The following is a 12827-nucleotide window of genomic DNA, read 5'->3' as shown; positions in this document are numbered from 1 at the left end:
TTACAACTAAATCTGATTACAACAAGATGTCAATCGCCTTCTTGCTTTTTGCCGCCACAAAAAAACGTTTCACTCCTTGTAAGTCGCGTTATTGATCTTCCATTATATACAATGATTTAATCGCGTACTTCACATTAGCTTCATATTCACAAAGTTTATTAGAGCACAAGATATATAATAATTAAGTCTGAAAATGACTTTGAATATTCATCATTATAAACTGGCACTTACAAGGTAAAACTTCTTTCTGATATTCGACGACGGCAATGTTAGTGATGTGCATTATAACGTTAATTATGAACAAAGAGGACATCTACTTATTCCTATACTCATTACTTTACGAAGTAAAGAGCTAGTACTGTTGATGAAAGTAGTTTCATTGAAAGTGCGGTTGAATTGTGGGTAACGGAAGTAATGCGACGATTTGAATACATACAGCGTGAAATGTAGAAACTCGGATAACAATCCATTGTCATCGATGCACAAATGCACTTATAAACTGTGCAAATATCGTTTTTTGAAATTATGACTTCAGCTGCGGTTAAACTGTAACGGTTTTGCCGAAAGTTTACCGTCCGCCTGTGAAGAAAAACCGGCACAAACACCAACAAAGAATTAGGTTAGAAATTATTTCTCTTCCGGAGTTCAGTGCGTTTATATTCATTTTCGATTTGTGCAGAATGTGACAGCATTTGAAACGATGTGTATATATAACGTTTCCGTAACACCAATACTTAGATAACACTTTCAATGTTTATATATAGCCATATTCGAAACAAAGAAATACACGCAGACCAGCACATCAACCATTCAGTGCAATGCAAAGAATAAGATAGCATACCTTTCTTCTCACTTATGTCCAAATTGATACGTGTTATTATTGCACAAAATTCACAAAAAATGACTTTCAGCGATTCATTGCTAAAGCAGAAAAAATAACCATTTGTAGATCTATTTGGGGAGACTTAAATGCCAGATCTATTCCTTATTAGCAACCATATATTGGCCATGTTCCCTAATTTGTAGAACGAGTGTAACAAATGGGGAGTATTAATGATTTGGAACTCAAAGGATGGCATTCTACCCTATGACTCTAACCATCTACGTTCTTAGGGTCCTCTTTCAATTTCAGCGTTTCTACAATAACCGTTGAACATTGAGACCATTGCTGACATTGGCTAATATTAATCTTTGAATATGACCCCATTATAAGTTAGTTATCATGCATATTGGAATTAGGCCTAAGTAATCTGATTTACCTAACAAACCTTGCTAACAAATTATCACTTTGTTATGACCCCACTGGCTTGTTGCATTTGTTCATTAGTTTCTTGTTTTACACTGCACTTTGCAATATGCCAGCCTCGAGGATATTTCTTAGATTCCAAACTAAGTGCAATAATGTAAATTTAAGCACAAGGCTCTTCCTCTATAATGTTGATCTTTTTTATCGGGAAAATACAAGGCACCACGGCCAAGCCATTACGTGAATTTCAATACTGTATGTTCCTTTTTGTCAATTTTGCTGGCATCCAAAATATTGTTTTCCCCAGAGGGGGGTGCGCATTATGCTTGGGTGCACACTATACTTAAGAAAATACGGTAATGCAAAATGGAGCTGAGCAGGTCATGTCATCTTTATATTCTTGATAAATTTGTACTCCTGTCAATACATGACTTACCAATCTAATACTCATTTGGCACCTGATTTGTCACAATGCACCAAACATAGAGAACCATTACGTCTCTACTGGCTTCTGTGATATAGTTTAAATAATTCTGACTGCAACATTTAACACGGCTGTTTTTCTTTAGTGAAAATAAGTCATGAACATTGCTCTTTCAGTTTCAAATTGGTGACTTGTATCAACAAGCTGGCTTTTCAAAGAAAATTACGTCAGAGCAGAAAATTATAGCATGTATATATATAATGCTTGTATTGAAAGTACGACGATTTAACTCTTTTTTTTCTATGTTTTCAGATCCACAAAATGTTTCTGTACAATCTGACCCTACAGAGATCCTCTGGGATCAGTTTTGCTATCCACGGCAACTTCTCCGGTTCAAGACTGCAGGAAGTGATAGCAGCTCGTGGGAAGACGCTCGAACTTCTCCGCCATGACCCCAACACGGGGAAGATCTACCCAGTGCTGTCCGTGGAGGTGTTCGGTGTCATCAGAGCTATCATGCCATTCAGGCTTACAGGAGGTTCTAAAGGTAGGTCATAACTAGTACCCCTGGGCACAGGCCCTTGTGTCGTATCTTAGACGAGTGTCAGAAATGCAGTATCCTATTATATCTTTACACAAGTCCAGACACAACGTACAGCACCGCTCACCTTGTATCTCCATTTCTTAAGTAAAAACGCAAATCATGCACAAAAACTTCATATCTACCTTGTCATGCTGAAGTCCCGGGTTCGAATCTCCATATGGATACAATGTGTGAAGCCGTCATGATATTGCTGAAATATTGCTGAGAGCGGCATAAAACCCACTTGACCCATGAAGATCCAGGTTAGAATAGATCTTCAGCAAAACCCATGCTTGCCATATTAGGCAACTGCTTGTGGTCAGGTTCGCTGCGTGTCATTGTATCCCAATTGTGTAGGTCAATGCCCATGATGTCAATCACTGGATTGTCTGGTTCAGACTTACTTATTTACAGACCACTGTCATATAGCTGGAATATTACGGAGTGCCACGTTAAACACTCGCTCACTCTGGCGTGAAACACTCTTTGCTCGCTCACTCTCTCACTCCCTCACTCCCTTGTCCTCTCCTTCCCCCACTCTCTCACTTGCACTTCCTCGCTCAGGTTGGTAGCTGATGGTTTAAGTGAATTCACTCAAGTAACAGCCTGTTTTTCTGTATTATGAAATAACTAATTGATAATGCTACATTCATTTCAGATTACATAGTTGTTGGCTCAGATTCAGGCAGAATTGTAATTTTGGAATATATTCCATCAAAGAATATATTTGAACGGGTAAGTTCATTTGTTTTTTAATCACGTAGATTTTTTTCAAGATCTGATACGTTAATATGAAAAGGATCAAAGTCTTTTTCAGTATCTTCTTCAGTGAAATACAATGGGTTATAATTGAACGTCATAGCACAGAGCTCCAGATAACTTTTTGAGCAATTGAGTTTTTACTTTATTTTGATCGGGTTGTTACATTTTTCATTGGGTAACCAATATTTTTTCGCTCATCTGTTCATTACTCTATTGGTTTTTTTTCCAAAAAGAGTGAACATTTTAAGACTTTAAAAAAATGAAATAATGTTTTAGATCGATATAACTGTTCTAAATATATAGGCTTGACTAGGAAAGTAAATTATCTCGTAATTTTGTTTTGGAAATTAGCTACTTTTACGCAAATGTGTTGCTTATCTGCAGCTCTGATAGCATCAGTATATTCTGCCAAATGACTACTTGTGCGCACATGTTTATGAAGAACATTCAGAAAAAGTATTGGAAATGTTGAGTAACCCCCTCAAAATGTGTCGATTATTTGATTATATGTTCTCTATCCCCGTGTAGATTCACCAGGAGACATTTGGGAAAAGTGGATGTCGTCGGATTGTGCCTGGGCAATACCTAGCTGTAGATCCAAAAGGAAGGGCTGTCATGATAGGTGAGTAGTACCAAGTAGTGAATGAACCAAGTAACTACATTTTGCCACATTGCCTCATGAAGTTCCCAGATTGTCATCCAAAACGAATGCCCAGCTGGAGTTGTATTGTTGTTTGTTATATTTTACACAAACTATTCAAGCATCTGTGCACATTGATTGTCAACTGATGTGATTTATATGATGAATATACCAAATGCTTTTGCCATATTATGCACCTGACTTGAAAAAGCATCCCATTATTAGACCAATGAAAGTCCATATCATCTTGTGGACTGTGAGGCTGGGTGTGGGCTGTGAGGCGGGATGTGGGCTGTGAGGCGGGATGTGGGCTGTGAGGTGGGATGTGGGCTGTGAGGTGGGGTGTGGGATGTGAGCTGTGAGGTGTGAGCTGTGAGGTGGGATGTGGGCTGTGAGGCGGGATGTGGGATGTGGGCTGTGAGGTGGGATGTGGGCTGTGAGGAGGGGTGTGGGCTGTGATGTGGGGTGTGGGCTGTGAGGCGGAGTGTGGGCTGTGAGACGGGGTGTGGATTGGGAGGCGGGGTGTTGGCTGTGAGGCGGTGTGGGCTGTGAGGTGGGATGTGGGCTGTGAGAGGGGATGTGGGCTGTGAGGAGGGATGTGGGCTGTGAGGTGGGGTGTGTGGGCTGTGAGGTGGGATGTGGGCTGTGAGGAGGGGTGTGGGCTGTGAGGAGGGGTGTGGGCTGTGAGGAGGGGTGTGGGCTGTGAGGTGGGGTGTGTGGGCTGTGAGACGGGGTGTGGGCTGTGAGGCGGGGTGTGGGCTGTGAGGCGGGATGTGGGCTGTGAGGTGGGATGTGGGCTGTGAGGCGGGATGTGGGCTGTGAGGCGGGATGTGGGCTGTGAGGTGGGATGTGGGCTGTGAGGCGGGTGTGGGCTGTGAGGTGGGATGTGGGCTGTGAGGCGTGATGTGGGCTGTGAGGCGGTGTGTGGGCTGTGAGGCGGTGTGTGGGCTGTGAGGTGGGGTGTGGACTGTGAGGTGGAGTGTGGGCTGTGAGACGGGGTGTGGATTGGGAGGCGGGGTGTTGACTGTGAGGTGGTGTGGGCTGTGAGGTGGTGTGGGCTGTGAGGTGGGATGTGGGCTGTGAGGAGGGATGTGGGCTGTGAGGCGGGTTGTGGGCTGTGATGCGGGAAGTGGGCTGTGAGGCGGTGTGTGGGCTGTGAGGCGGTGTGTGGGCTGTGAGGCGGGGTGTGGGCTGTGAGGCGGGATGTTGGCTGTGAGGCGGGTGTGGGCTGTGAGGTGGATGTGGGCTGTGAGGAGGGGTGTGGGCTGTGAGGAGGGGTGTGAGGTGGATGTGGGCTGTGAGGTGGATGTGGGCTGTGAGGTGGGGTGTGTGGGCTGTGAGGAGGGATGTGGGCTGTGAGGTGGATGTGGGCTGTGAGGTGGATGTGGGCTGTGAGGAGGGATGTGGGCTGTGAGGTGGATGTGGGCTGTGAGGTGGATGTGGGCTGTGAGGAGGGGTGTGGGCTGTGAGGTGGATGTGGGCTGTGAGGAGGGGTGTGGGCTGTGAGGTGGATGTGGGCTGTGAGGCGGTGTGGGCTGTGAGGCGGGTGTGGGCTGTGAGGTGGATGTGGGCTGTGAGGAGGGATGTGGGCTGTGAGGCGGGTGTGGGCTGTGAGGTGGATGTGGGCTGTGAGGAGGGGTGTGGGCTGTGAGGCGGGGTGTGGGCTGTGAGGTGGATGTGGGCTGTGAGGTGGATGTGGGCTGTGAGGAGGGGTGTGGGCTGTGAGGAGGGATGTGGGCTGTGAGGTGGATGTGGGCTGTGAGGTGGGGTGTGGGCTGTGAGGTGGGATGTGGGCTGTGAGGCGGGTGTGGGCTGTGAGGCGGGGTGTGGGCTGTGAGGCGGTGTGTGGGCTGTGAGGTGGATGTGGGCTGTGAGGTGGAGGGATGTGGGCTGTGAGGAGGGATGTGGGCTGTGAGGTGGGATGTGAGGCGGGGTGTGTGGGCTGTGAGGCGGGGTGTGTGGGCTGTGAGGCGATGTGTGGGCTGTGAGACGGGGTGTGGATTGGGAGGCGGGGTGTTGACTGTGAGGCGGTGTGTGGGCTGTGAGGCGGGGTGTGGGCTGTGAGGTGGGGTGTGAGGGCTGTGAGGTGGGATGTGGGCTGTGAGGCGGGGTGTGTGGGCTGTGAGGCGGTGTGTGGGCTGTGAGGCGGAGTGTGGGCTGTGAGACGGGGTTTAGGATTGGGAGGCGGGGTTTAGGATTGGGAGGCGGGGTGTTGGCTGTGAGGCGGTGTGTGGGCTGTGAGGCGGGGTGTGGGCTGTGAGGCGGGGTGTGGGCTGTGAGACGGGGTGTGGGCTGTGAGACGGGGTGTGGATTGGGAGGTGGGGTGTTGACTGTGAGGCGGTGTGGGCTGTGAGGTGGGGGGTGTGGGCTGTGAGGTGGGATGTGGGCTGTGAGGAGGGGTGTGGGCTGTGAGGCGGAGTGTGGGCTGTGAGGTGGGGTGTGTGGGCTGTGAGATGGGGTGTGGGCTGTGAGATGTTTGACTGTTGGTGGCAGGTATACATGAAACCTAGTGATCAGTTAATTATTGCCTTACATCTTTTTTGATGGTTAATCAAAAATTGTCTTATTTATAACTCTATGCAAGTATTTGATACTCCATACGCATGATATAGAAATAAGGCTACTGTATTTTCTTGTTTGCTTCCCAGGTGCTATAGAGAAGCAGAAGCTTGTGTACATTCTCAACAGAGATGCCCAGGCTAGATTGACAATCTCATCTCCACTGGAGGCTCACAAGTCCAACACACTCGTCTACCACATGGTCGGTGTGGATGTCGGCTTTGAAAATCCTACATTTGCCTGTCTGGAAATTGATTATGAGGTACATTTTGTCCTGATGTCCTCCTGGTTTTTCTTTTAGGTTTGATAACCCAACAGAGGAATACAGGGTTGGCATAGGTCTTGAATTTAGATTCCACTTGAAAATGATAATGTGCCCCAAAATGTCCTTGAATTTTTCTAACCAACCCTGTGCTCAAATTATTGTTTAAAAAGTAAATGCCTTTTCGTAGTTTGATGGAAACCACTGTTGAAATGTAATGTTTTCAATGAAGTCTTTTGTATCCAATCAGTTAAATTCAGTAACAACTGAAGTACCTGCCTGTCAATGATCTCTGTGTCAGCTATGCCGCATATGTAACAAATTAAAAGGAAGTACCAGAAGTATATCATTTATTCAGTTGGAATTTTTGGGAACCCTGAAAATGGCTTGATGAGGCCTTGAATTATGTGTCTGAAATTCTGTACATACCTGACAAAAGCCGACCCATCTTGTGCATGTGTTTCCTCCCCATTGCCTCTGTGGTGATGTTGCTGACGATGTAGTGATGGTTGTAGGAGGCGGACAGTGACCACACTGGGGAGGCTGCCCAGAGGACCCAGCAACTACTCACCTACTACGAACTGGACCTTGGCCTCAACCACGTCGTCCGGAAATACTCCGAGCAGCTGGAAGAGCATGCCAACTTCCTTATCTCAGGTACATTTACTCAATATGACCATCACTCGCAGGAAAACATTGTCACATGTACTGTTGAGACTGCTTGTCCAATCTTGTTGCTTCAGTAGACTTAACTCTTTAACAAAAGATCCAAATGAAAGACTAACAGAAATTGATTTCAATTGTCGGTTTTACCTCATAATCATAGTATAAATAGTATTTAGTGTGGATTGATTTCCTAAATGTTTGCCCATGTTTTCTTTGTCTAGCGACAGAATAGGTCTTCAGCAACCCATGTTTGCCGTAAAAGGCGACTATGCTTGTCGTAAAAGGCGACTAACGGGATTGGGTGGTCAGGCTCGCTGACTTGGTTGATGCATGTCATCGGATCCCAGTTGCGTGGATCCATACTCATGATGTCAATCACTGGATTATCTGGTCCAGACTCGATTACTTACAGACCACCATGATATAGCTGGAATTTTGCTGAGTGTGGCATTAAGCAACAAACAAACAAATCTTTGTCTAGCATGCTCAGTTTCACATTTAGAATGGTAATTTAAAAACAAACAAGAATGTGCAAAGCTGTCCATCAAGAGCCTGGGTTGAACAAGTTGTGGTTGATCTTTCAGTACCTGGAGGGAACGATGGGCCAAGTGGTGTCCTGATTTGCTCTGAGAACTATGTGACGTACAAGAACCTGGGAGACCAGCCGGACATCAGGTGTCCCATTCCCAGGCGGAGGGTGAGGTTTTCTGTGTATTAAACTCAGGGGGATTCCCGGTAGAACTGGCCACAAGTAGCAGTGCTTGTCATAAGAGGCGACATATATGGATCATGTGCTCACACACTGTGGCATTGTAGTTCAATTCTCCACATGGGTACAATGTGTGAAGCCAATTTCCGGTGCCCCTCACTGTGATATTGCTGGAATATTGTCGCTCACATTCTCTGACTTGGTTGATGGCGTTTTACCCTGATGTCAAGGGGGTTGCTCATTATATCAATCACTCGTTCAGACTTGATTATTTACAGGCTGGTGTGATGTAGCCGGAGTATGCTGCCTGCAGCATTTAACAACATTCAATCGAGTGTTTAGACCCGTGAAGATCCGGGGTAGAATAGATCTTCAGCAACCCATGCTTGCTGTAAAAGGCGACTATGCTTGTCGTAAGAGGCGACTAACAGGATCGGGCGGTCAGGCTCGCTGACTTGGTTGATGCATGTCATCGATCCCAATTGAGTAGATCGATGCTCATGATATTAATCACTGGATTGTCTGGTCCAGACTTGATTATTTACAGACCGATGCATATAGCTGGAATATTGCTGAGTGCGGCGTTAAACAACAAACCAACCAACCAATCGAGTGTTTAACGTCTAGGACCTGCTTTACTTTAGCTTTCCTCCCAAATGAATCAGTCACATCATGATAAAACTGAAGTGCCGTTCAAATCTGTAATCTTCCCAATTCAGTCACCCGTTTACTGCTGTGAAGATCCAGGTTAGAATTGGTCTTCAGCAACAGTTTGCTTGTCGTGAGAGACGACTTATTTGGATTGGGTGGTCAGGCTTGCTGACTTTGTTAATGTCATCATATCCCAATTGTGTAGATCGATGGTCAGGTTGTCAATCACTGGATTGTCTGGTCCAGACTCAAATATTTACAGACTGATCTTGTATAGCTTGAATATTGCCGAGTGTGGCGTTAAAAAAACAGACAAAACACAAGCAGAGCTCTGCTTGTTCGTGGATTCATATCCAATCTGCAAAGGGTGTTTTGTTGCCTGGTATGTCTGTTAAGTGTTAATTGCAATAACTGCACATGTAATTCAAATTGATAATTGGTGTTTCCTTTCAGTATGATCTTGATGACCCAGAGAGAGGCATGATATTTGTGTGTAGTGCCACCCACAAGACCAAGTCCATGTTCTTCTTCCTGGCTCAGACAGAACAGGGTGACATCTTCAAGATCACGCTAGAGACAGACGAGGATATGGTATGTGTCATGAATACACAAGGGAGCTAAGCAGTTGTATACTGACTACTGTATGTGATAGAGGACTTGTGACACTAATTGATCTAGGCATTGATGTTCAGTTGTGAGAACAAAAGTTAGGCAGAGCTGAGCTGTTTGTTTTATCCTCTGACATAGTAAACCGCCTCCGTGGCCTAGTGGTAGAGCGTCCGCCCGGAGAGCAGAAGGTGCGGGGTTTGATCCCCGGCCGTGTCATACCAAAAGACGTTAATAGATGGTACTTGTTGTGAACCCAGTCTGGCGCTGGGCATTAAGGGGCTAAAACAAGAACTGGTTGGCTCGGAGTCGGTATACTGTGTCTGAGTGGGGTATTCATGTTAAACTGCGGCATGGTATCTTAGTGAGCTAGCACTATAAATCGGCATCAGTGCAGACGAGTAAAAGCAGCCACACACACATGTACATGCATGTCGCTATATAAGTCAGAGCTCCAGATAAGCTGCGTATCTGCGTGAAATACGCTTCAGAAATACAGAAATATGCAGTAAAAAATAATCCAAGCATATCAAATACGCAACCAACATTACAGATACGCTACAAAAACAGATTTTGTGCGTATCATCAAAATATTATGAAGTAACCCTGCGTATTCGATTAGCAAATCAGCAACTTATTTTCAAATTATAAACGGGCATTCCGTCAACCTTGCCAAACTCCACGATGACAGTCACATCATGATCATTTGCCATCACACTTTCCTGTGGAAGTATCGTGGTATTTTTGAGTCCTATAAAGCTCTCAAACCCACACGACACCAGTTGGCAGGGACTAGATGAATAGTGTTTTTAAATATTTAACTTAAATACCCACATGTGTAAAAACTAGTGGGTAACAGAAATTTGAATACGCAGATAGAATTACTGATACCCAGTGATTTTAAAATGCATGGGTAAAATACCCACAACACCAAAAGCTTATCTGGAGCTCTGATAAGTGCAATAATCTTGGACGCGATGTTAAGCCCAATTTCACCTCACATCTCCTCCGTCATGGTAGAGTCGTGTCATGAGTTTTGTCTGAGCACAGCCAAATGTAGTGCTGTCAGGTGTTCTCTGTCATATGTTCAAAGAGTCATAATACCAAACTCACTCGCTAACTGAATTCACTATTTGTCCAGCAACATGATTACTTTATAAGCCAGGTTAAATTTTCTAATGTCCTTATGCCTGTACAAGATGTCAAGGTATGTTTTATATTTAACTATATTAAATGTTGCCCCAAATGTTGGATAAATATGTGATTTACTCAGCAGTCTGGTGTTGGTGTAAGGTTATTGCAGCTTGTTTTAACAATGTGTGTCTTCATAGTGTTTATTAAGTTGTGTTGTTTATGTGCTTCAGGTTACAGAGATCCGACTGAAGTATTTTGACACTGTCCCGGTGGCTGTCAGCATGTGTGTCCTTAAGTCTGGCTTCCTCTTTCTTGCTTCGGAATTCGGCAATCAGTGAGTTGACAGCCTCTTGATATTGGAGAAGTGTGGAATGATCCACTCCTAAGATACCTGATTATATGGACGTGGAATGTTTATCCATGAGACATGTTGTTATTTGTAACTCTTGCATAGAACAAATAGTAAAGTTTGCTGTATTATATATAGAAGGTCATACAGATTCAGTCTGGTGATGCCTCTGTGTATAAGATGTTTTGTGCTGATCCTTTAAGACATATGACAGTAAACTTCTAAAACGTAAAGCAACCAGTAAATTTAAAGTCGAGGTGATCAGACTTTCAATGAGAAAATATTTAATGTATTGTTCTTGTTTATGAAAATACACAAGACAAAATATCTGAAAAATTTGTCTAGAAAACATTCTGTTGTGTCAGAGACTTTTTATGTAGCATTTATCCTATGGCTAAATGAAAGAAACAGTTTTTGAACCATTTATGTGAATTTAAGTGAGAGTAGCAAGCCCAGACAAGATGATCTATTTTCAAGTTAGATATGGGGGCACGGGTGGCCCTGTCGTCTTGAGGTGCTGCAATTCGCTATGCAAAGTTGCGTCCCTTGGGCACGCCAGAAACCTATGATCGTGGGTTGAATCCAGGTTCACCCCCATTATGTTTCTAGGTTTGTCAGCACCATGCACGTGCTCGTGGTTTTCACCGAAGTGGTAAACGTCTGAGGCCTGCATCACTTCAGGCTTTCCTCCCACATTAAGCTGACATGCCGTGATATAACTGGAATACTGTTAAAAGCGGCGTCAAACCAAACTCACTAACTCAATCGACATGCTCGTCTAATACTGTGATACCCCGTAGTTATAACTTTGAATAACACGACATATGATTGTTGATCCACAGGACTTCGAGTTATCAAGTTTTCCCGATGCTGGAAGTATTTACCAAACCCAACTCACTCTCTCACTCAAGTTAGATATTATTGACAGATATAAACTATCCTTACCATGAGGCAGATATTTGTTTGTATTGGTATTAGGCCAGAGGTGAGTTGTGAGCTGTTTGTTTCAGTCACCTGTACCAGATTGCCCACCTGGGAGATGACGATGGGGAGCCCTACTTCAGCAGTGCTATGCCCCTGGAGGAAGGGGAGACGTTCCTCTTCCCTCCCCGAACCTTGAAGAATCTGGTGTTGGTTGACGAGATCGACAGTCTGTCCCCTATCATGACCTGTCAGGTATGGGAACCGTTGGTGTCGTAGTTCGTAGTCATTCTAGCGCTCCTGGACAAACTGTTGCTTTAACATTGACTTGCAACAGTCGTAATTCTTCAACCCCTTTGTGAATCGAGTCCCTGATCCTGTTTGAAAGAATTAAGTAAGTTCAAAGCATGGACAGAAATGCTGTTATCATTATTCATTCCTTCTGTGTTAGAATTGGCCTTCAGAAGCTTCTGCTTGTAGTAATAAGCAATTTGGATCGGGTGGTCAAAGTTACTGACTTTGTTGATGCATGTTATCCCATCCCATTTGCGTAGATTTATACTCATCTATAAGCTGAAAAATTGCAAGAATGATGTTGGATGATAAATAAAATCTCACCCTCAAGTTGATAAAAGTGGCAAAAATCCAAGACTTGCCAAGGAGTTTTTCCACTTTTATCAACTTGTGTTGATATATTTGATATCAAAAGACACTTGGGTGAGATTTTCTATGTCAATCACCTGATTGTTGGTCCATACTCGATTATTTGCTGTCACACAGCTGGAATATTGCTGAGTGCAGCTTAAAAACAACAAACAGACATTACTCATGAAATCTAGCTCTCTGAATTTGCAATTTTTCTTTGTTGTTCAACAGATTGCTGATCTTGCTAATGAAGACACCCCACAACTGTACACACTGTGTGGAAGGGGGCCCAGGTCTACCCTCCGAATCCTTCGTCACGGACTTGAGGTACGAGGAATTCGTATGTTTATTCCTTGTTTAAAGTTAGGCATGAAAGTCTAGGGGCCCTTGTCAATGTTAAGACTCTGATATGATCACCCAGACCTGCATCATGGTGGAAGCATTGGTCAGTGTCAAAATGTTAAGTAGGGGTGACTATCAAGTAATGTAAAGCATGAAATTAATGCATCACCACATTAATACGACTGTCAAACCTTTGCCTAAAATGTCATGAAGTTAATGTGAGTAGGCCCAGCTTTATGATTTTAAAACTAATCAGCGAACAATGACAGCATGACATGTCAAATGGGACAGTAGAAGGTATTGTCTGCTTACAACAGAAGCCAAACTT

The 12827-nt window shown here is 44.4% G+C and overlaps 1 protein-coding gene across 1 annotated transcript in view; it reads left to right on the top strand.

Moving 5' to 3' along the window:
- Positions 1-396: 396 nt before the first annotated feature.
- LOC124140892 (splicing factor 3B subunit 3) overlaps positions 397-12827 on the top strand; it is a 33865-nt gene continuing 21434 nt past the window's right edge. Inside the window, exons 1-11 of the mRNA XM_048397599.1 lie at positions 397-619; positions 1983-2217; positions 2912-2988; positions 3544-3637; positions 6304-6476; positions 6992-7133; positions 7727-7839; positions 8956-9093; positions 10473-10576; positions 11602-11767; positions 12389-12484. Of these exons, the coding sequence (XP_048253556.1) occupies positions 1992-2217; positions 2912-2988; positions 3544-3637; positions 6304-6476; positions 6992-7133; positions 7727-7839; positions 8956-9093; positions 10473-10576; positions 11602-11767; positions 12389-12484 (1329 nt within the window). The 5' untranslated portion in view covers positions 397-619; positions 1983-1991. The remainder of the gene's footprint in view (positions 620-1982; positions 2218-2911; positions 2989-3543; positions 3638-6303; positions 6477-6991; positions 7134-7726; positions 7840-8955; positions 9094-10472; positions 10577-11601; positions 11768-12388; positions 12485-12827) is intronic.

This window comes from Haliotis rufescens, unplaced genomic scaffold (genome assembly GCF_023055435.1).
Source record: "Haliotis rufescens isolate VD_foot unplaced genomic scaffold, xgHalRufe1.0.p SCAF_17, whole genome shotgun sequence".
NCBI classification, from domain to species: domain Eukaryota; kingdom Metazoa; phylum Mollusca; class Gastropoda; order Lepetellida; family Haliotidae; genus Haliotis; species Haliotis rufescens.
The sequence above is the reverse complement of the archived record's forward strand: the minus strand, read 5'-3'. Positions and strand labels throughout refer to the sequence as shown.